Source organism: Hyperolius riggenbachi, chromosome 2 (genome assembly GCF_040937935.1).
Source record: "Hyperolius riggenbachi isolate aHypRig1 chromosome 2, aHypRig1.pri, whole genome shotgun sequence".
Lineage (NCBI taxonomy): Eukaryota > Metazoa > Chordata > Amphibia > Anura > Hyperoliidae > Hyperolius > Hyperolius riggenbachi.
The window spans coordinates 40,325,372-40,350,290 of record NC_090647.1 but is presented as its reverse complement, the minus strand read 5'-3'; the positions used below and the strand labels follow the sequence as shown (position 1 = coordinate 40,350,290).

Below are 24,919 nucleotides of genomic sequence, written 5' to 3'. Positions count from 1 at the left end.
ACTCTGGAGAAAAAGTTAATTGCATATGGGCCCAGGGACCCTTATTCAATTCACTTTTTCCCTTCCTTCTCCCCTAGGAGATAATTTTTCATCTTCTGTTTTAACTAGCTTTTTGGTACTCTGCAATTGAAAAAGTACCAAAAAGTAGGTGAAAAAGTTTGAAAAAGTACCAAAAAGTAGGTGAAAAAGTTTGAAAAAGTACCAAAAAGTAGGTGAAAAAGTACTGTCAAAATTATTCTGCCTATTTTCTTGCTTGCAGTGTCTTAAAAAGCACCAAGGAGAAAATGTAAGAGAAAAGGAGAATATGCCCATACACAACTAACTTTTTTTTCTCAGTCTACTCCTAGGAAATAATTTTTCATATTCTATTTGAAATAACTTTTCAGCAGTTTGCAAATGAAAAATTACCAAAGTATGTAAAAAAGTAGTGTCACATTTTTTTTGAGTATTTTCTTGATTGCTAGTGGTTTAAATGGCATTTTATTGATAAGATGGTAAAATATCACCTAGTAGAAAACGGAGAAAAAGTTAATTGCATATGGGCCCAAGTCTGCTATAGTATCTAGATAATAGGTTCTCAACAGGTGGTATGTGTACCCCTGGGGGTACTAGGCTGGGTTTAGGGGGTACTTGACCTTCTATTATTTCATCTATTACAATGCGTTTTTGGATTTAAAAATGCTAAGTGATGCATAAATGGGCATACATTAGTATTTTAGTTAATTAAAAACAAAAAGGAATGTTTTGAAAGAATGACTATGCAAATATTGAGTACTCCTAACAAATATATATGTATGGAGGGGTACTTCAGATGTTGTTTACAATATTGGGTTCTTAGCAAACCCCGTCTCTCGTAAAAGGGTATGTGCTGTAACGTTGAGAAACACTGATCTGCATCAACAACAAGGGCAGCAAGTTATGAAACTGTCACAAGTCAACTCTAGTTCTTAAAGCCCAAGACCACAGTTGCCTCCCTCGTTGTCCTCCCAGTTGCCTCAGTTCACCTGCTATCAACCCCGGTATTCCACCTTTAGTCGCATCAGTAGGGCTCTTCTGCCCATGTGTGGTCCAACCATGCCCACCACGTTCACGTCGCCGACTGCGTTCTGTGCCTGCGCAATACTACCTGAGAAGGAGCAGAACTTTCCCGGTGATGTGAACATGGCAGGCGCATGCGGCCGGACCACGCATGCACAGAAGAGCCCGACTGGCTCCACTGATGCAGATTACCGCGGCCAATAACAGGCGAACTGAGGCTCTTTTAAAATTTGAAAAGATATGGACGCCCTAATTCCCCAACTATTCACACTGGTTACCTCAATATCTCACTGCAGTATAGTGACCTTTTCGCATCCTGTACCTCTTAACACTAAACGAGGACAGACCGGATACGTCCTCTCTCTTTCTCTTTCCTACTTCTTTCCTCTTTCTTACCTCTCCTTCTCCTTTCTCTCTCTTGTTTGTACTTGATGTCTTCCCCCCCCTCCTCTTTCCCTTCCCTCCAGCCCCACCCCCTACCCTTCCCTTCTCTCGCCCTTATCACCCTTGACCCTCAGGTGCAAGTAGTCCTGATCAGTTGATCCATCGATACTGCGTGATGGATCGTTGTAATATTGTTGACTTTATCTTACAACTGGACCATGTAGGATGTTGGTATATGTTGCCTCGTTGCTACCAACATCCGCTCAATATCTATGTGTTTTCCTCTAGTACCACCTTGGGTCGCCACCAGTATTGTACCTACCTCTCCATTTTATTTTTCCTGTAATATGTTTTATTACTGATATGCTATTGGCTGTTAATTTTCTTTTGAAAAATAATAAAAACTTTTGTGGAAAATTAACATTGAGCTGGGTTGAAAAAAAAAAAAAAAAAAAAGCAAAGGACAAAAGTTACCTTTGGCATCACAGAGAAACAGTAAAAACGGAAACCAGTCAAATTATTTTTTTTCTTACATGTCACATTTCTCCTAAATCTGACAGTGACCACTAAAACCAACAGGATAGGTAGGCTAAATAAGTCATTTCTTATTAGAGGATTTTTGTTTCAGTTAATACGGTGTTTCATTTTACTTTAAGGTGTACATAAAGCAGAAGGGGGGGGGGGGTGGCAGATGGGACACAGAGACACGTTCCCTGCTCTATGACATGCCCCTATGCTCCGCTCTCTGCCCCCTTATTCCCCCCCGCCCTGGTAATCTCGAGGGGACCGGGTGTTTCATGCTGGAGAGGCACTCCTGCAAAACTCCCACTGGGGGTGTTCCTATTGCCCCTCCTCCAGCAGTCATTGGGCAGCTCTGCCCATTCCCCGCCTCCCTGTCTCTGCTCTGTGATAAGACACACAGAGCAGAGCTTACAGCGCCACTGAAATTGAAAGTAGAGGATTTCAGGCCACACGAGTGGCAGTAATTGAGACTACCTGATCTGCCTAGCCCCCTGGATCAGGTAGCATTTTTTTATTTACAAAAATTCCCACCTCATATTCACTTTAAAGTGGACTGGAACTCTTGCGCAGGACAGAAGGAAACAGAGAGAAATGCACCCTGTATGAATTTAGAGAGTTAAGCCTGTCTAATCCCCCCTCATTTGTGTCTAGTCTCAAGTTGTAATTTGGTCCTCCCCTGTCACATGACTGCCTATGGCAGCTAAGCCTAATTGGAAAGCACAGGATGTTAGCAATATGTCTGCTTTCATGAATCAGGAAGTAGAAACTGTGATTTATTTTAGGATTTGTATCAGCTGTTACAAAAGGTTTTTTGTTTAAGGGCCCGCTTCCACTTGTGCGGTGGGAATCGCCGCGGTAAAAATTTGCATGCGGATGCGAATTTCGCATGCTGGTGTATGCAATTTTCATGCGAGTTCGCATGGATGACGATGTATGCGAATTTAACCATGGCAGTGCCTGTGTGCTTTTCCATTGATTCCATGCAAATTTGCATGCGAATTCACATGCAAATTCGCATGAAAATTTGCATACCAAAACCGCATGCAAATTCCCTATTAAATACATTGTATGCGAATCACATAGCGGTATGCAGTATGCGAATTCTGATGGCTCTGCCGTGCAGATTTTTTCTGCACAGAAAAACGCTCAGAAATCCTAACAAGTGGAAACAGTCCCATCCACTTGTATTGTCTATGCGAATCTGCATGCAGGAAACGCATGCAGATTCGCTCTAGTGGAAACGGGCCCTCAAGGTTATTATGCTGTTGTGTGTCTTTTAGAGCAGAGAGGAGGTCTGAGTTCAGGTCCACTTTAAGCATTATCTGTTCCTGGACTGTTTTAATTCAACTTTTTCTACAACAGTTTGCAATGCAACAATTCCCACATTGAAAGTGTTACTGTGACTTTGTCCTCATCATTCAGAAGTCGTTGATTGATGGACTCGTATATCATCCAGACTGCAGATGAACACTGGATGTTTGTCATTGTATTTACATGGCCGTCAGCTATTCACATCCCCTGCTTTACAGTCACGTTCTCCGATTATGCTGATCTTTGGATTTATTTTATCAGCTGTTATGATTTTTTTTCCCGTTTTATGTCCTTTCAGTTCCAATTATGGAGTTTAGAGCTGTGTGAACAGTTTGCATTGTGCTGAGATATTGGCCTATTAAAGACAATTTATTGGGCCCCGTAAAGCCAAAGCCTTGGAGGGGTGGGCATTAATCAGTTAGCAGCGTACATGTTTATGGCGATATGCGAGCTGCGCACACATTAGCCCAAAAAGGTGCTTTATATGCAAAGCAAACAGCTTGGGAGGGTGGCTGTATTTGGCCATAACGCTATTATAGGCTATCGCAATTCTCTGTTTATAGCTGCAGGAGGGGGGAAAAATTCAAATCCAAATAAGTGGATGGAAATAAAATATTTTTACTTTATTTTTACATACTGTATACACTCGACTATAAGTTGAGAAATGTAGGACTGATTCAAAGTATAAAACTGTAGGGGTTGAACCCTTCCCAAATTACAGACATAATAGGGATAGGGGGGTATTGCTCTCTCTCCTCCACTCAGCATTGTTGAGCAGCTAGTGTACTTTACCTACCAACATACCACCGAAAGGGCTGCCTTACTCTATCCTCCCCCCATTATTCATATACTGAGCAATGCAGTGAAAGCCGTCACTCACCGATCCAACGCCGGGTTCAGTCTGCTTTAATCACCTTCACTCACACTGGGCTGCATGTATGTATTAGCGAAGATCCGGCTCCTGAGGTCAGATCTATGCCTCTGCTCTCAGACCCGGCGTGAGTGAGGAAGAAGTGAGGACTCTGCCCCCGGTGCTGGATCGGTGAGTGAGGACTTCCAGTGAATTCGTTTATTAATGCTTAGTGAGAGCAGTGGGCGCCATAAAAGAAAAGAGGACACATAGGCTACCATTATGGCCAGAGATGTGTTGTACGTATATTGCTACTGCATCCATGCACAAAGTCAACTTGTTCACATCTTGCCAGCATTGCACCCCAAATGTAGGACATGCAGGAAGGGACAGCAGTGACACAGGAGTCACCACCAGGGGTGTAACAATAGACCCTGCAAGGGATGCCTCTGCAGGGGGGCCCAGAAGCCACAGGGGGCCCGTGGGGGGAAAAGTTTGAGAGACTGACAACTAAGGGAGAAGAAAATTGAGAGAAAAAACGTATTCTGCTCTCGCACCATTGTTATATTGACTGCAAGTGTCTACCACACAGATAAGGAATCATACACACTTTGGAATTGTACACTGTCCCTGCTCCGTAGGGTCCGTAAAAAATATCTGTCTCTCACTGCTGCAAAGTTCTGATGACTTCATGTACAACCTTACAAACAAAGGAGTCACATTTTGAAAAAAGTTGTAGACTGTCCCTTATTCCGCAATCACTCAGAAGAGATTCCTAGATTCTTATCAAACACAGGCCAGTGACCTTATCGTGTCTAATTACTTTTACAACACAATGGAGTGGGTAAGATTGATGTCTGACTGTAGCTGCCTCATTGAGTGCTTGCTGTCTCATACTGAGTCCAAGATCCTGTAATAACAGTATCAATCAGTGACATTCTGAACGTTTTGCCAAAGTTACAGTAAATACTATATCTTATGTTCAGCATGTCATTGTTGTTCCTCCATATAGCATGTGCTCTCATGTAGTAAAATAATACAGCTGTGTGTGCATGTATGTACTGGGAGCAGAGCTGCGACAAGGGACTTGACGGCTGCAAGGGGCTGGAGGAAGCCCCGGGTAAGTAGATCTGGGGGTAGCATAGATTGCCTGATGTTTCCTTTAAGTCTAAGTGTTTTTATCTGTGCAGAAAGCGAGGGAGGTGGGGGGGCCCATCCAAAGTTTTGCAAGGGGGCCCCATGCAAAGTTTCGCAGGGGGGCACAGTGATGTCTAGTTACGCCCCGGATCATCACAAAAGGTAACTACCAGTCCCCTGATAAGAAAGACGGTACACTGCAATGGTGGGGATGTACTGCAATGTATGAATGCATGGTTACACATGGGGGTCACCACAGGTTCCCTTCAGGACACTGTGAGAGTTGCTGTAAGGGTCAGTGGAAAACATTGGAATGCCGTGAGTGTCCTCTGTCTGCACTATCATGAGACTTACTGGATAAACATTCTTGAGTTATTTAAAAAATCCAGTTCAAGAAGGTCATATGTTGGGGTCGACTTATACATGATACTCGACTTTTACAAAATAATTTTGGCCAGCTGTGAGCAGTCTTGTTTGTTGCCTTTTGCATCAGTCTTTTTGTCACATTCTTGTTAATAATTTTTATTCATGCTTTCTCCAGAGGAAAACACCTGTCCAGATTTCTATACGTAGGTTGCAATCACAGTGCCAACGCATGAAAATGATTATTGACTAACTAAAGAAAAAATCCTATTTTCACTTATATGAATGAAAGACAATCATACACTCAAAGCTCTCCACAATCTCTCTCCCCTGTACATCTCCTCACTAGTCTCCAGATACCAACCCAACCGCAATCTCAGATCTGCACACGAGCTTCTTCTATCCTCTTCTACAATCACCTCCTCACATTCACGTGTACAAGACTTCTCACGTGCCTCACCCCTCCTCTGGAATGCCCTTCCACAGCACATCCGCCACTCTCCCACCTTTGAAATCTTTAAACGCTCCCTCAAAACCCACCTTTTCCGACAAGCATATTCTCTAGCTTAGGCCATGCACCCACTAAATAACCTAATTACGCACTGCCTCTACATATACTGTATACTTTCCCCACCTCTTGTTTCCACCCCATTCCTTTAGATTGTAAGCTCGCAAGGGCAGGGCTCTCACCCTTTTGTGTCATGGACTGTTATTAATTTAATTGCTTGCACACTGTTAGACATTTATACATTTTAGTCATCATGTTAAATCAAATTGTAATCAGCAGTTCTGTATTTTGTATCAGTGTTCATATTTGATGTATATCATTGTCTGTATCATTATGTATCCCTTGTTTGTTTTCTTACATCGTACAGCGCCACGGAATATATTGGCGCTTTATAAATAAATAATAATAATAATAATACACTATAAGACAATAAAATAGATAAGGGGTTAAATTAGATGAAAACTACATATGTAATGAGAAGAATGTGTTAAAAGTAAGGCATATCCAGTCACTATTATGCTAATGCTACCACCCTACCTTACCCCCCCCCCCCCCCCCCCACCAATGCCTACCCACAGGGCTGAAGATAGACCACCAATGAGGGGAGGCTGGGATGGGGATCAGAAATTTTTGAAGGTCGGCCCTGCCTACCCATAACCTATCCCCCCACTGATGCCTAACCCTAACCGACCCACTACCTGTACGAATGAAATGTCTACTTATCTCTACACGTGAATGGAGAAGATCAGAGGAACAAATGTCTAACTTCATCTGAGTGGGGCGTACATGACAAAAAAGGCGTCCAGAAAAACTGATTCTAGAATATCGGTAAATGTACTCATATTTTACTCTTACAGTGCAAATGGCGACAACAAAACATTGGTAATACATTTTTTCCTGATTCTCTAAACTTATTGGCATTTCCCGACCTAAGGAATAGATTTGAAATTTCTGCTGGTGAGTTGTTTAAATACCTGCGCATTAAACACCTCCTCATAGAAAATAAATGTTTATTACCTACAGTCTCTACACGTATAGTATCCTACCTGTCCTCATCTAGTGAAACTAAAGGGGGTATCTCCCTATGGTATAAAGAACTAATAAGTGGCCGCCAAAAACAGCTAATCAAATACATCCGATCCTGGTCAGAAGAATTAAATTATCCAGTAGAAATCTCAAATATTATTACTGCTAGCAAAACAATCCATCGTTTTTCTGCATGCATTAGTCATAAAGAGAACTATCATAAAATACTGCAAAAGTGGTATTTTACACAAAGAAAAATGGCAAATTTTTCTCCCAATACCGCCCCGCTGTGCTGGCGAAACTGTAGCAGACCTGGTACATTATTCCATATCTTATGGGAATGTCCCCAAATCCAAAATTTCTGGAATGACATTTCCCAGAAGCTAAGTCAAATTTTACAATTCCAATTTACTTTGACCCCTCAACTTGCTATTTTGCATATTGGTATCATGTCCATTCCCAGTTTTCCACCAAATTTCATTTAATAACATCACATATTCTTTGTGCGGCTAGATGCTTGATCACTGCCAATTGGGGAGCTGCACACACCCCAACTCTCTTAGTTAAAATGTCAGGTTGACTTTAATTTACAAATGGAAAAATCTTTCAGTTTTAAAAAAAGATAACCAGAGAGTCCCTTATGCAATGACTATAGACTGGCCTTCTACCACTACCAAGACCACAGTTTAGTAACTGTAATCATTAACCTCCCTAAAGGTCCGTACACACGCCGGCCTGGAGGCAACGATGGGTCCGTCGTCACCTCCCGCTGGGTGGGCGTTCCAGCGATAGTCCGGCGTGTGTACAGTCTGTCTGCAGACTGATACGGCTGTATCAGTCCGCCGACAGACTGTACATACGCCGGACTATCGCTGGAACGCCCACCCAGCGGGAGGTGACGACGGACCCGTCGTTGCCTCCAGTCCGGCATGTGTACGGACCTTTATTCTCTCAATCTCTCTTTAATATAATTTGCCTTTTGATGGAATTAATATGCCCAGTGTACTGTACTCCTAGTTGATGTTCTCATTGTATACTAGTTACCTTTTCGTAATTGTTCTTTAGGTCTCACAATGGACCGACTCAATTCTCTCTCAGCTTGAGAATCTAGACGCTTCTCTCTAATTATACAACGTTTATTATACTGTTACATTGCTCTGTATGGTATCCTTCTGTTTTATACTTAAAATTAAATAAAAAAATTCAAGAATAAAAAAAAAAAAAAACATTGGTAGTACATACCGATAATTTACTACAACCAAACAGAACCCTATTCTCACACAGACTGAACCCTCTCTCTACCGATGCCTAACCTTAACCACTCTTCCTGGATGCCTAACCTTAACCACCTCCCATGACTAACCTCAACCTTCCCCCCACCTCCCACAGCTAACCTTAAAGAGAACCAGAGGTGGTTCTTGGGGAGACCAGATGGGACACAGGGCCAGATTTATCAAGAGTGTCTGAGACAAAAATATTAGTAGGTTTTCAGAAATCCGTGCAGAACTGTCTCAGACATCCTAAGAAATCACTAGATAGTGCAGATTCCTTCTTAAACTGTAGGGAATAGGAGTTAGGAAGGTCTCTCAGGCAGTGCAGTGTGTGAGGGGAATTTTTGTTGCTAAGGTAACCAACACATCTGCTGTCAGCAAGCTCTGAGTGAGGGGGGAGGAGCCCTTCACAAATCACATCTAGCCTGCACTATCTGGAGAACTGCTAATGAGCATTTCTTATTCTGCAGCAGTGTAGGAATGGATTTGCACTTTTCTTAACTGTAGTGTAGCTCTAGAAATCCATGCTGAACTCGCTATTACATAGACTTTTGGGAAGTTTCTTACTATCATGCAGAACTGTTCTTCTGCTGGTTAGAACAGTTTTAGAAGAAAAAACTGTCCGTAATGCTTTGATAAATCTGGCCCTGTGAGGCATGTTCTCTTCCTCATGACATGCCTCTGCGTCCCCCCACACTGCTCTCTGCCCCCAAGATTAGTGTCAAGATTTGTCGCTATCTTGGAAGTAAACACAGGAGAGAGGGATTCCCTGTTCAAAACACTCGCCAGGGGCGTTCCTACATGGTTTCCAGAGCTGTCATTGGGCAGCTCTCGCTTCCTGGCTGCGCCCCCTGCCGCTCCCACACCTCCTTGCATGCTGTGAATAAGAGACAGTCTCTCATTCCAGCGCCGTGACCCAGAGGTCATGAAAGTGAAAGTGGGACATTGCGGCCCACAGGAGTGGCGGAGATTGGCGTTTTTTGCGGTTACCTGATCTGCTCAGCCCCCTGGCTGAGCCTACTTTTTTTTTTATTTTATGAGCCCACCCCGGGCTCTTTTTAACCATCCCACCCACAACGGCTAACCTTCACCCTCCACGGCTAACCTTAATCCCCCTCACCAATCCGCCGGGGAAAAAAACCCCCACATTTTTGGACTCTTGGCCAAACTTTTGCAAGCCCAAATTTCTGTTTACCTTGTAGGGGCACTTTTCCCCAGTAGACCCTTAGGGTTGGGGTCATGCACAGTATAGGGCCAGTATACTACAATTGGGGATAAGGGATAGTAGAACATCTGTAAAATTACCAATATTCTACAGCATTGCTTGTTGCCCAATTTACTAGCTACAACATCCGTGGTATTAGAATAATGACTATAAATGGCGCTCTTTTTACCAATCGTTATATTTACACGTACATATAAATACTCATAAATAATCACTACTTGCTCAATTATTATTGTTGATTAATATAGCAACCCTGTTTTGCATGGCCCTGGGAAAAGTTAGAAAAAAACATGGACACATAATACAAAGCTGCATAATAGTGAATAATGATGTAATTATTAAACTCCTATATCAGATAGATAGGAAACATTTTCTTAACTGAACTGTAGGGATCTCATTTATTAACTGTGATCTCCTAGTTTTTGTTCATTTTGGAATAACATAGAACTTTGCCTCTGTAACTGGTACCAAGTACTAAGCTGTTTAATCTACTTTGTAAATACTGTACAGAACATGTCAGCTCTGTACACTAAGCAGCTCCTGTGAGAGCCTGGGATAGTGGTTCCTTCAACAAGTGGTGTGAAACTCAAAATTTCTTCTCTGCTCTAAAACACAGCATAAAAATTAACAAAGTAAACAAAATGACTGGTAAGTTCCACTTCACTCAGAAGCTAAATAATAAGAGTGCCTGTTGCTGGCACAAACAATCGGATTGACTTTTGTACTCTATTTGCAGATCAAACCAGCTTCTCTGCCTTCAGTGAGAGACGTAGAAGATTTTCTGCTTTATTTGGTCCTTATATAATAAACACAATGATAATAATTATGTAGGACACCAGCAATTGTATTAATTCGCTTTCAAATGAAGTGCAACTTTGAGTTATTAAGTCTTTTAGTAACTACATACCAGTCATTTATTTTACCTTGACGTTGTATCACTTTAAAGTGTAACTGTTGGGCATAAAATTAAAAATCAATTATTTATTTTTATCTGGTAAACAAGTAATAAGGATGCTAATCAGGCAATCCAAAAGTTAAAATCTCTATTACTTTTCTAGTTTATAAATGATCATTCCCCAGTTTACCTGACTCTTATTTGGTACGTTGCCGCAAAAATAAAGCTGCAGGGCATGCTGGGTTGTCCTTTTTTGCTTCTGTACATTAGTTAAGTCTGAGGGGAAATAACGAAGCAAAAAAAGACAACCCAGCATGCCCTGCAACTTCCTTTGTGCGGCAACGTACCAAATAAGAGTCAGGTAAACTGGGGAATGATCATTTATAAACAAGAAAAGTAATAGAGATTTTAACTTTTGGATCGCCTGGTTAGCATCCTTATTACTTGTTTACAAGATAAAAATAAAGAATGGATTGTTGATTTTATTACCCGACAGTTACACTTTAAGTAAAGTATTTGTTTTGGTGCTGAAATGCCATACCACTTCATGCAAAATGGATATTTATAAACTTCTTATCTGGGCTCCATTAGTGCAAATCGGATGTGAATATAAACGTCCATTCTGTGCAAGTTCACATGCGCTGCAACAGCATGTGGTCCACGTGCATTTTAACCCTTAAGCCTTGAAGGCATGAAATGGTTAAACTATACCGTACTGGGGCATTTGCAGTTAAGACACATTGGGCCATATGCAATTCACTTTTTCTCTGAAGTTTTCTCAGCACTCTGTAATTAAAAAAGTACAACAAAGTGGGTGTAAAGGTCCTGTCAAAATTATTCTGAGTTGAGCTGGGTTGCTGGTGAGTTGACAGGCATTCTATTGCTTAAAGTGGATCCGAGATGAAAAACTAACTATAACAAGTAACTTGTCTATATATCTTATCTAAAGTTTAGATAGTTTGCACAGCAAATCTAGCTGCAAACAGCTTCAACAGAATGATTATGTATTCCTGTGATACAATGACTGCAGCCATGTTCTGTTTGTCACATTGTCACAGGCTGAGGACTGGAGATGCTATCAGCTTGCCTGTGTGAAAATTCAGTCCCCTCTCCTCCTCCCTCCTCCCCTCTGCCTCTGAAATCAATGACTAGTAACACCTCCCCCTCCTCCTGCCCAGACTGAGCTCCCATAAGCCCTTGCTATGGCGCCAAGACACAGTGAAAAGCTGTGGGCGAGGCTTGTTTAGTTTATTGGGAATTAGAGCATAAAAACAAAACAAAACAGTATTTGGCTTGAGGAATGCCCTATAAACTATATGAAAGGAACACAAATTATACAATGAGTAAAAGTTTATCTCGGATCCACTTTAAGTGATATTGAAAATATCACCTAGGAAAAAAACTCAGGAAAAAAGTGAATTGCATATGGCCCATATGCAATTAATTTTTTCTCCTGAGTTTTCTCCTAGGAGATAATTTTTTTCTTCTCTTTCAAGTAATTTTCCAGCACTTCACAATTGAAAAAGCGCCAAAATGAAGGAGGAAAATTACTTCCAACACTAATTGGAGTATTTTCTTGCTTGCTGGTGGTTTAAAGGGCATTAAATTGATAAGTTGTGAAGAAAATGTCACCAAGGAGAAAAGCCAGGAGGAAAAGTTAAAGGATACCTTAAGTGACATGTGACATGATGAGATAGACGTGTGTATGTACTGTGCCTAGCACACAAATAACTATGCTGTGCTCCTTTTTTCTTTCTTTGCCTGAAAGAGTTAAATATAAGTTATGTAAGTGGCTGACTCAGTCCTGACTCAGACAGGAAGTGACTACAGTGTGACCCTCACTAATAAGAAATTCCAACTATAAAATACTTTCCTAGCAGAAAATGGCGTCTGGCAGCCACTTACATAACTGATATTTAACTCTTTCAGGCAAAGAAAGAAAAGAAAAGGAACCCAGCATAGTTATCTGTGTGCTAGGCACTGTACATACCCATGTATATCTCATCATGTCACATGTCACTTCGGGTTTCCTTTAAAGTACTTTTTCAGTTGCAAAGTGCTGAAAAGTTTTTTAAATAAAAGATACAAAATGATCTCCTAGGAGATAACTTAGGAGAAAACGTGAATTGAATCGGGACCACAGGCCCTCATTGAATTCACCTTTTCTCCTAAGTTTTCTCCTAGGAGATCATTTTTTCTGCATTTCTTTTTAGCACTCTACAATTGAAAAAAATAGTAAACAGTAGCTAAAGAAAACAACATTATTTTGATTATTTTCTTTATTGCTGGTGGCTTGAAAGGTATTTTATTGATTAGGTATGAAAATATCTCTTATGGTGGCCATACATGGTACAATTTTTCATTTTTTTTTCCGATTAGATAATTTAGTTCGATTATTCCGTTAGATCCAGGGCTCGTTTCCACTATCGCGAATCTGCATGCGACCAACGCATGCAGATTCGCACATGTAATGCAAGTGAATGGACCTGTTTCCACTGTAGCGTTTGTGTGGTGCGTTTTTATGAGCAGTGAAAAAACGCACAAAAGAGCCAACAAATTCGCCTGCTAGTGGAATGCATGCGAATCGCCGCTAATGTATTTAATAGGGAAATCGCATGCGTTTTTTACGCGTTATTTTACGCGATTACGCATGCGATTCCGCATAGGAACCAATGTAAATTAACACAGGCAGTGACATGGTTAAAAACGCACATAGCCTAACCTATGCGAAATCGCATGCGTAATCGCGTAAAATAACGCGTAAAAAAACGCACCTGCATGCGATTTCTTCTGCGGTGGAATCCAGGCGATTCCGCACCGCTACAGTGGAAACGAGCCCCGAATATAAATAATTTTCTGGCATGTCCGATCAGATTTTTCTCGAAAAAACGGGATAATCGTTCAAATTTCTTGATCGAAAAAAAAATATTTTCAACTTTCATTCGATTCAATCATTTAGATTGAATAAATGGGAAAATCGAACGTTTTTATTGTATCATGTATGGACACCATTAGGAGGAAAAGTGAATTGAAGAAAGACTATTGGCTTTAACGTTGGACTATAACGATAAGTCTGCTTTATTCATGTTATGCCTCACAAAACTTTACAAAAAGTTTTTTTATGCCTCACATACCTCACAAATTTTATGCCTCACCAAACGTTACAAAAAGAGTATATTAGCGATATGAAGAAGTCTAAAAAAATCCTGTTTACTGAACAATCGGTGTGAATAATTTTTCCACAAACCTGGCTATACAATGCATATCCAATACGTAAGCTGAATACAGAATACATTGTGAATAGTGCAAACACTATACCTACCCCGGCTTTATATCTGGTGGGATTGGTAATGGTTTGGTGAAGCCTTCTCTTCCCACTAGCCAAAAGGTTTCTTCTACCCCTTTCCCCTGAAGTAAACATATAATAATTAGATCATACTGAACTTAGCAAATTGTGTTCCTATATGCCATCAAAATGTAATAATCAAAGATGAGCAACACTTGCAGTTTGAACAAAAAATAATAGTTTACTTTTCCCAAGTACCATGAATATTACACAGACAATACATTTTCTGCAATGGGACGGCGTAGGCGGCCGCCTGCCTAGCACCAGTACCAAACACCATTACCGAACGCTAATAAGCACTTGGCTGGTGCAGGAGAGCAGCTGACAGCCGGTGAATTCACCTTTTGTCACCTGCCCGTATGAAAGAGGCCTTGAAGTGACCCAGAGATGGTTAAAGAGCATGTTTTTAACTTACCCAGTGTGCGGCAAGAAATGAAAGGGTTATTTACCCATAATTCCGCCGTCCGCCCTGCGTCCTGAGAGTCCGTGCTGTTAGACGGCTCGTGTTCCAAGCCTCGCTGCCGTCACTTCCTCCTTCTGGCTTGAAGGAGGAAGTGACGGCAGCCAAGCTTGGAACACGAGGCGTCTAACAGCACGGACTCCCCTGACCTCGGGTACACTTTAAATGCTTATGCTTCCTTTTTAAAAATATACTTCTGCAGAAAGCTCTGCAAGCTTGAAAATACCGTATTCTAGCATCTTTTAAGCTGATTAAAATGAAAACATTTTAGACAGAACTATTTTAGTTGACTTTGATTTGTTGGCTTTACCTTGAGTTCTGTTTTCCCTCTAAGCTCTATTTTATAGTGTTCTTGTAGAGTGCGAAGGGTGGCCACTGTGGTTTGGTTGACGTGGATTCTATAAGCTGTGATAGGATGAAGAAAACAACATGTGAAAATATAAAAGCACACACATTACTACAAATCCTGGTATCTGGCTGAACCTTGAAGGCACACCCCCCCCCCTCATTGTCCACACCCATCTCCACCTCCTCCCATGGTGACTTCTGCAGACTCATTTGCCATGGGTCATGCATTGGTTGCATTTTAAAATAAAGTGGAAAAAAAAGTAAAAGGTAAAAGGAGGTTAAAAGATAAATAGACCCTCCAGACACCTCCAGGCTCTAGTCAGTGCATGCACAGTCCATCCACAGTAGATAATATTACTATGGGACCCTATCCTATAGTGGCGCCCAAACATCTGTTTTCTTGTGGAGGAAGGGCTTGGGCAATTAATTAGTGGGCTTAGTGTTAAAGGACCACTATTGCAAAAAAAAAAAAAGGAAAATGTAACCCTCCTGGCGGTCTATTAAAATCCGCCAGGGGACAGCGCAGCAGTCTTTTTTTAATTTTTTTTTTAAATAATGTAGCGAGCCCAGGGCTCGCTACATGGTAGCCACTATGCAGCGGCATCCCCCTGCCCGCTTCAATCGCCTCCGGCGATCTCCGATCAGGAAATCCAAAGAACGGGATTTCCTGGAGGGCTTCCCCGTCGCCATGTCGTGACATCATTGGGAGTCCCGATCCACCCCTTAGCGCTGCCTGGCACTGACCAGGCAGCGCACGGGGTCTGGGGGGGGGGTGCGGCAGATAGGGCGATCGAGTGCGGGGCGGCGGCGATCGGTGTGCTCACGCAGCTAGCAAAGTGCTAGATGCGTGCAGCAAAAAAAAATTATGCAAGTCGGCCCACAAGGGCCTGAGAAAACCTCCTGCGCGGCTTACCCCGTACTATGTTCGGGGTTACCGCCAGGAAGGTTAAACTACTTGTAAACACATACAAATATTTCTTCCTGAATAAAATGAGCCATAAATTACTTTTCTCCTATGTTGCTGTCACTTTCAGTAAGAAGTAGAAATCTGACATTACCGACATGTTTTGGACCAGTCTATCTCCTCATGGGCAATTCTCAGGGTTTTGTTTATTTTCAAAAGCACTTAGTGAATGGCAGTTGAACTGTCCAACTGTCAAAAAACTGTGTAGCGAGCAGGGAAGCTGGCCAGCATCATTGTATAAATCCTTTTCAGGGAATGTCTTTATAAAGAATAAAAGCCTTGCTGAGAATTCCACATGAAAAGATGGATTAGCCCAAAATCTGTCGGTTTTGGGCTAGTCCAAAGTTTACTGTAACTGACAGCAACAGAGGCAAAAAGTAATTTATGGCTCATTTTACTCAGAAAAAAAACATACTTCTTATTTGTATGCGTTTACAAGTATTTAAAATTTTAAGATTTTCGCGATAGTGGTCCTTTCAGAGTTGAGTGGGGGGTGGTGTGGTTAGTGTTGGGACTTGTGAGTAGGTGAGGGACAAAAGCGCAAAAGAGCTATCACATTGAAGGAATGCAGGGGAAAGGCCCGTTCTCCCCGGAAGATGGATCAGGGAACCCACAGCAATGTGGCCCGACCAATGAGCATTCTCCGGTCCATCTTCCTACCCACGTCACGCCCCGGCACACAACAGGCATGAACAAGGGTTCAAACAATCACAACACTTTGCGTGGAAGTCATCAGGATCGTAACTAAGTCACCTCCAAGGGTTTTTGCCCTTAAAAAAAACAGCAGTTTTCACCTGTCAGCGCTCCTTCCATTCATTCACCTATAACTTTATCACTACTTATCACAATTAAACAATCTATATCTTGGTTTTTTTTGCCGCCAATTAGGCTTTCTTTAGGGGTGTGAGAAAGCGCGGAGGAGCCGCCGCCATGAGCCAGCGGCGGGCGGCTCCTTCCGCACACAGGAACTTCTCGCACGGAGAGGCAGCCGCCTCCTCGCATCATGAGGCGGCTGCCTCCGTGCATCAGGCCGCAGAACGCGGCGAAACCGCCGCGCTGAATGCGGCAGATAGCCAGCAGATCCCCGCTGCGGGGACACCGCAGAACGGGGCTGCTGTTGCTGGGACTCATAGTCCCACAAGATTCAGAGTGACGCGCGCGCGCGCACTCAAACATAATTTATTACTCTCAGGGGAGAGTCAGCTGACCAGGCAGGTCAGCTGACCATAGCTTCACTCCTCATTGGTCCAGCACTTAGGGAGGTGCTGGAGAGGGGATATGTGTATATATACTGCTGGCTGTTCATTTGTTCCTTGTCTGGCGTTGCGTTCACATACGTGGGAGCACCCAGATCCGTTAGTCAGATCCGTTAGTGTGCCGGGACCAGCTGGAGCTGTAATCCTACACTAAGATAGATTTGTTGATAGCTTAAAGTACTAGTTTGATTGTGATATTTGTTATGACTTCTTGCCTGCCTTGACTACTCTTCTGAACTTTGATCTTGTACCTCGTTATCTCTGATACACCGTTGCCGAACCCCGGCTCGCTCCTAGACTCTGTTTCTGCCTCCTGATTCTGTACCCCGATATACCTGATACCCCGTTGCCGAACCCTGCCTGTACTTTGACTCCGTCTCTGCCTCTCGATCTTGTACTTTATCTGTCTGTGTGTGTCCGACCTGGCTTGTCCGACCTCGAGAACCGACCTCATCATTGGAGGAGGTTCTTCGTTCTGTTAGTAACCCTTCCGCCTGAGGGTGACTTTCAGAAGATACTTCCTGCTAGCAGTCTGACTCCTCCCGTCTTGGAGAGCTCAGGGTTGCGGAAGTAATCTGTACAGTACGTCTTACTGTACTGAGGCCTAGTCCTCTAAGTGTTACTGTTACACCAAAACACTACACTCTACTCCGGTGAACAGAGGTTAGCTGGTATATTGGATTATCGGTGATACTGCAGATCACACATAATCTGGTATACGTCTGTATTCCCCGTGACGCTGCAGGTCACCGGTAATCAGACCTCTCTGTGCTTCACCGAGCGTTACAGAACGCCAGACCAAAAATACCGATGGAACGCACTGATCCTCTGACTGTGCTTGCCACTTCGGTGGATAGCATTCATCAAGCACTAGGTCAGCACAAAGCCTTAATTGATGCCTTATCAGGCTCTGTGAGAACCCTCCAGACATCAGTCGATTCAGTGCGATCCCCTCCTAGTGACGACATCCGTATGCCTGTCCCTGAGAAATTTTCCGGCCACAAGTCGGACTTCCGGAATTTCAGGAGTAGAGTATTGTCGTATTTTGAATTGAGACCCCGATCCTCGGGGACTGAGGCCCAACGGGTCATCTTTATTAAAACCTTATTGACTGGGGACTCCCAGTCCTGGGCATATAACCTGCCTGCTACCGATACCGCTCTGACTTCGGTAGACGAGTTCTTTAAGGCCATGGCCATAATCTACGACGACCCTGACCTTGCTGTGACCTCAGAGCGGAAACTCAAGCTTTTGCGGCAAGGCAGAGGGTCGGTCGAGGATTATGCGGCGGAGTTCCGTAGGTGGTCAATCACCTCTAGATTTGATAACTTCGCTCTTATGGATTATTTTCTGTCTGGATTGACGGAGGAGGTCTCTGACTTAATGTTGACAGTACCAGAGCCCAAGACAGTTGATGAGGCCATATCATCGGCCATTCGTGTAGATCGCAGGCTACGCCATCAGAAGCAGGCTAGGGGAAGTCACCGTGTCAGGGTGACTTCGTATACGGCACCGGTTGCTGCAGCCTCTGAACCAGCACCTCCGCCTGTCTCACCCTTTCTGGCCTTGCCTCCACCAGAGCCGATGCAAATTGGTCGTTTAAAATTGACCCAGGTGGAGCGAAGGCGGAGGATGACGGAACAACTGTGCCTATACTGTGCAGAGGCAGGGCATAGGGTGCGAAACTGCCCCAATAGGGCGGGAAACGGGTCTGCCTAGGAGTAGTGGGGGGTGACACCCTAGGCACACAGACTTCACCCCTTAGGGAAAAAAAATTACTTCTCCCATGTACGGTCACATGGGAAGATAAATCTGTTGCCACTGAAGCCTTCATTGATTCCGGCTCAGCGGCTAACTTTATGAATTTTGAGTTTGCTCAGGAGTTGGGGTTACCACTCACTCCCGTGAGACCCCCCATCCAGGTCACGGCAGTTGACGACTCCCCTTTGCAGCGGAACTGTCCCCTGTCACAGACTCCGTTTGTGGGACTCACCATAGGGGTTTTACACGGGGAGCAGTTACAGTTTTATGTGTTGCAGATGTCCACATCCACTATTATCCTAGGCATGCCTTGGTTGCAGGTACATTCCCCACAGATAGACTGGGCCACAGGACAGTTGACGGCATGGTCACCTCACTGTTTCCAGCAGTGTTTGGGGAGACTAACGTTGGGTCTAACCAAGGTACAGGTGGAAGGTGTACCAAAGCAATATGCAGATTATGCCGATGTATTTTGTCCCAAGGCCGCGGATAAGTTGCCCCCGCATCGTTCCTTCGACTGTCCCATTGATCTTCGTTCCGGTTGTGTGCCTCCTCGAGGTCATTTATATAACTTGTCTGGCCCCGAGAAACTTGCCATGCAGGAATACATTCGTGAGAACTTGGCAAAGGGCTTCATTAGGCCGTCCCGGTCGCCCGCTGGGGCAGGTTTCTTTTTTGTCAAAAAGAAAGATGGGGGGTTACGGCCTTGCATCGATTATCGAGGTCTCAATAAAATCACTGTGAAGAATCGCTACCCGTTACCACTTATTGACGATTTGTTCACACAGGTCACTGAGGCTAGCATATTTTCTAAACTGGATTTACGGGGGGCATACAACCTGGTGCGTATAAGGAAGGGCGATGAATGGAAGACGGCCTTCAATACCCCCGATGGGCACTACGAGTATAGGGTGATGCCCTTCGGGTTGTGTAATGCCCCGGCCGTCTTCCAGGAACTCATCAATGAGGTGTTTCGGGAGGTATTGGGAAAGTTCGTTCTAGTCTATCTTGACGACATTCTCATTTTTTCTAACAACCTCTCGGAACACAGAACCCATGTCAGGATGGTGTTAGACAAACTGAGGCAAAATTTGTTATACGCCAAGCTCGAAAAATGTATTTTCGAGGTCACGTCGGTTGCGTTTTTGGGGTACATAATCTCCACCTCAGGTTTGTCTATGGACCCTGCCAAGGTTTCCGCGGTCCTGGAGTGGCCACAGCCGGTGGGGTTAAAATCATTGCAACGGTTCTTGGGGTTTGCGAACTATTATAGAAGGTTTATAAAGGGGTATTCCACAGTGGTCGCTCCTCTCACTAGCCTTACTAGAAAAGGGGCAGACACCACTCATTGGCCTCCCGAGGCAGTACAGGCTTTTTCTAAGTTAAAGGGGTTGTTCTGTTCAGCTCCCATACTCAGACACGTTGACACCTCCGTTCCATTTATTGTTGAGGTGGACGCCTCAGAGATCGGGGTGGGGGCTGTGCTGTCCCAGCGTTCTGGTCTCCAGGGTAGACTACACCCGTGTGCCTATTTTTCCCGAAGGTTCTCTCCGGCAGAGAGAAACTATGACATAGGCAACAGGGAACTCTTAGCCATCAAGTTGGCCTTCGAAGAGTGGCGTCACTGGCTAGAAGGAGCGGAGCACACTATCACAGTTTATACCGACCACAAGAACCTAGAATACATCGAGGGGGCTAAAAGATTGAGCCCAAGGCAGGCTCGATGGTCACTATTCTTCTCGAGATTTACATTTTTGATCACTTATACGCCAGGGAGTAAGAATACCAAGGCAGACGCTCTTTCTAGGTGTTTTGAGCCAGAGACAGCACAGCCCCCTGTTCCTGAGACCATTGTCCCACGAAATGTGGTCTTAGCCGCCACCGAGACTTGGGAGGACTGGCAAGAGACTTTGAGTCCTTTTCAGCAGGATATCCCAGAGGGGAAACCAGACGGGGTGTTATTTGTTCCGTTACCCTTCCGTCTCCAGATCTTGGAGATGGTTCACTCCCATAAGAATGCGGGACATCCAGGAGCATCTAGGACGCAGGATCTTGTGGCCAGATGTGCTTGGTGGCCTTCGCTAGCCGCTGACTGTAAAGAATTTGTCAGGGAATGTGCGGTGTGCGCAAGAAGCAAGCCCTCCCGGCTGGCATCTGTAGGTACCTTGCAGCCTTTACCCACCCCGAGCGAACCATGGACCCATTTGTCCATGGATTTCGTGGGGGAGCTTCCCAGATCTGAAGGCATGTCAGTTATTTGGGTGGTGGTCGACCGTTTTAGCAAGATGGCCCACTTCGTGCCTTTGAAAGGACTCCCCTCGGCCCAGGAACTGGCCGATTTATTTATCATCCATATCTTCAGGCTACATGGCATTCCAGAGGACATAGTATCTGATCGGGGAGTTCAGTTTATTTCGAAATTTTGGAGGGCATTTTGTCACTTGATGGGCATGAAATTGTCATTTTCCTCAGGGTATCACCCACAGACAAATGGCCAGACGGAGAGGGTCAACCAGTCGCTGGAGCAATTTTTGAGATGCTACGTTGCTGAGGCACAGAATGATTGGGTGAAATATTTACCTTATGCAGAATTTGCCCACAATAACTTAAAGAGTTCGTCCTCAGGTTTCTGCCCATTTCAGATTGTGACCGGTAAACTGCCTAAATTCTCCCCACTGCCAGTTGCGGCCACTCCGTTCCCAGCCTTGGAGATGTGGCTGAGATCATTTAAGGACATGTGGTGGATCATCAAAAATAACCTTGTAAAGGCATTCCAGAGTCAGAAAAGTCAGGCTGACAAGAGACGCTCGTTAGAATGGAAATTCCAACCAGGAGATTTGGTTTGGGTGTCAACCCGTCACCTGACCCTGAAACAACCCTCGGACAAACTTGGTCCCAGGTTCGTGGGTCCGTTTCCAGTTACTAGGAAGATTAACAATGTCACATACTCCGTTGATCTTCCCACCAGTATGCGTGGAGTGAGGTCTTTCCACGTATCGCTTCTCAAACCTGCAGTCCAGGTGGGTCCCGCCCCCCCTCCTCCTGTCTTAGTCAATGCCCAACCCGAGTATGAAGTGGAAAAGATTATAGATTCACGTACGGTACAGAACTCGGTGCAGTATCTCGTACAATGGAAGGGGTACGGCATTGAGGAGAGACAATGGGTACCAGGGAATCGCATGCATGCGGACGAGTTAGTGAAAGAATTTCATACTGTACATCCAGAAAAACCTGGAAGGAGCTGTCCGGAGTCCACTCCTCGGGGGGGGGGGTACTGTGAGAAAGCGCGGAGGAGCCGCCGCCATGAGCCAGCGGCGGGCGGCTCCTTCCGCACACAGGAACTTCTCGCACGGAGAGGCAGCCGCCTCCTCGCATCATGAGGCGGCTGCCTCCGTGCATCAGGCCGCAGAACGCGGCGAAACCGCCGCGCTGAATGCGGCAGATAGCCAGCAGATCCCCGCTGCGGGGACACCGCAGAACGGGGCTGCTGTTGCTGGGACTCATAGTCCCACAAGATTCAGAGTGACGCGCGCGCGCGCACTCAAACATAATTTATTACTCTCAGGGGAGAGTCAGCTGACCAGGCAGGTCAGCTGACCATAGCTTCACTCCTCATTGGTCCAGCACTTAGGGAGGTGCTGGAGAGGGGATATGTGTATATATACTGCTGGCTGTTCATTTGTTCCTTGTCTGGCGTTGCGTTCACATACGTGGGAGCACCCAGATCCGTTAGTCAGATCCGTTAGTGTGCCGGGACCAGCTGGAGCTGTAATCCTACACTAAGATAGATTTGTTGATAGCTTAAAGTACTAGTTTGATTGTGATATTTGTTATGACTTCTTGCCTGCCTTGACTACTCTTCTGAACTTTGATCTTGTACCTCGTTATCTCTGATACACCGTTGCCGAACCCCGGCTCGCTCCTAGACTCTGTTTCTGCCTCCTGATTCTGTACCCCGATATACCTGATACCCCGTTGCCGAACCCTGCCTGTACTTTGACTCCGTCTCTGCCTCTCGATCTTGTACTTTATCTGTCTGTGTGTGTCCGACCTGGCTTGTCCGACCTCGAGAACCGACCTCATCATTGGAGGAGGTTCTTCGTTCTGTTAGTAACCCTTCCGCCTGAGGGTGACTTTCAGAAGATACTTCCTGCTAGCAGTCTGACTCCTCCCGTCTTGGAGAGCTCAGGGTTGCGGAAGTAATCTGTACAGTACGTCTTACTGTACTGAGGCCTAGTCCTCTAAGTGTTACTGTTACACCAAAACACTACACTCTACTCCGGTGAACAGAGGTTAGCTGGTATATTGGATTATCGGTGATACTGCAGATCACACATAATCTGGTATACGTCTGTATTCCCCGTGACGCTGCAGGTCACCGGTAATCAGACCTCTCTGTGCTTCACCGAGCGTTACAAGGGGGTACTTTTTGCTAAGAATTATTTTATTCTGAATGTATTTTAACAGGCAATATAAGAAAAAAATGGAAAAAAATAATTATTTTTCAGTTTTTGGCCATTATAGTTTTAAAATAACACATGCTACCGTAATTAAAATCCACAAATTTTATTTGCCCATTTGTCCCGGTTACTGCAATGTTTACATTTTTTCCTCCCAATGTATGGAGCCAATATTTTATTTGTAAATAAAGGTGCATGTTTTCAGTTTTGCGTCCATCCATAATTACAAGCCCATAATTTATAAAGTAACAGTAATATACCCTCTTGACATACATATTAAAAAAGTTCAGTCCCTAAGGTAAATATTTATGGGGGGGGGGGGGATTTTAATTGGAAAATGTTTTATTTTTTTTACAGAAATTTTTTGGGGCAACTATTGAGGAGTGTGGGAAGGGGTCAATTTAAAAAGTAAAAATAGGACTTTTTATTAAAAAAAATGTTTTTGGATGTAATTTTACTATTTGGCAACAAGATGTCCTCACACATAACTTCCATATGTGTAGTATTACTGGATGTGTAAGTATCAGTTTTTTTGAATGGAAGGAGGAACCCAGAAGGAGGACGTTTTTGTAGTCACATGACCATGGCTTGGAACGCAGCGTGGAAGGCGCTGTGGGAAGGATGAAAGAAGACGCATGCTGGGTAAGTTTAAACACCCCCCCCCCCTTACACACCCGCTCAGCTGCAGTAATTAGGAGGATGAAATCCATTTGGATTTTATCCATTTTTAATCTATCGCTCATCACTAGTTGTAATCACCGCATGTTGCAAAACGTTGTTCATCTAATTGCACACATGCACACACATTGTGAAATTTCTGGAAAACTATCGCTCGTTATGCCAAAGAAATCACCCGACGCGGGAAATATTGTGACCTGGGTACATAGCTTTAGATGTTGAGTTAAATATTTGTAAACAGTCAACAAGGATTTATGAGAGAAGGGTGAGAAATGCTTAGACAAGTGACAACATGTAGAGGTGTCCCTTATATCAATTTGTGAATCATAATTTTAAGCTATCCTGGCCAGATGGAAAGGAATACTGTGCTGTGTCTGGGGCCTGAGAGACACGTATAAATATATAGTAATAACTGATATAGGACACCATAGCGCGAAACTAGTTACAAAAGAGATGGGACGGCACCATTTACGCTTACCTGTTAGTGCATCTTGACTTTGGTGACTTTGGGGGTCCCTATTTTACAGGGCCCCAGATATACCATCATATCAATGTAATTTGATCTGGCTACTATTGGTCGAGAGACGAGTGGGACCTTGAGAGAGGTCTGAGTCTGACCGTGGACCAAAGATGTGAGACCGATGTCTGGGGATTGTATCTTAGAACCATATGCAGCCTTGTGATGTGGGCTGGCATGGGCTGGTAAGTCTTTATTTTTAATTATTATTGATGATTGGTCACTGAAGGCTTCTGAACACCAGGTGCAATAATATAATAATATAAAAATAATCTGAGGCATTGAACTCTAAGCGCTGATTTATCAAATACTGTATTAGTTGGACTTTGGACCAGTATTTGCTCAGCTGCACTCTTTCTAAGGCATATTATGTTATACAGGTAGTCCCCGACTTACGAAAGCCCGACTTACGAACGACCAGCGATACGAACGGCATGGATTCTGTGTTTCCACGAAAAAATTGATTTTAAAAAATTCAAAGAAAAAATGGCTTTTAAACTTGTATAAGCAGGTACAGAGGGCAGAGGAGACACAGAGAGGGACACTAGAGGCACAGGGGGACATATAGGAGGTACAGGGGACAGAGATGGCACAATGTT

General features: G+C 44.0%; 1 protein-coding gene across 5 annotated transcripts in view; it reads right to left on the bottom strand.

Moving 5' to 3' along the window:
• LOC137545451 (retinal guanylyl cyclase 2-like) overlaps window positions 1–24,919 on the bottom strand; it is a 176,149-nt gene that overhangs the window by 10,958 nt on the left and 140,272 nt on the right. For all 5 annotated transcript variants that reach the window (XM_068266680.1, XM_068266675.1, XM_068266679.1 and 2 more), the window contains exons 17-18: window positions 14,647–14,741; window positions 13,853–13,938 (exon numbers count right to left, since the gene is read on the bottom strand). In XM_068266680.1, the coding sequence (XP_068122781.1) occupies window positions 13,853–13,938; window positions 14,647–14,741 (181 nt within the window). The remainder of the gene's footprint in view (window positions 1–13,852; window positions 13,939–14,646; window positions 14,742–24,919) is intronic.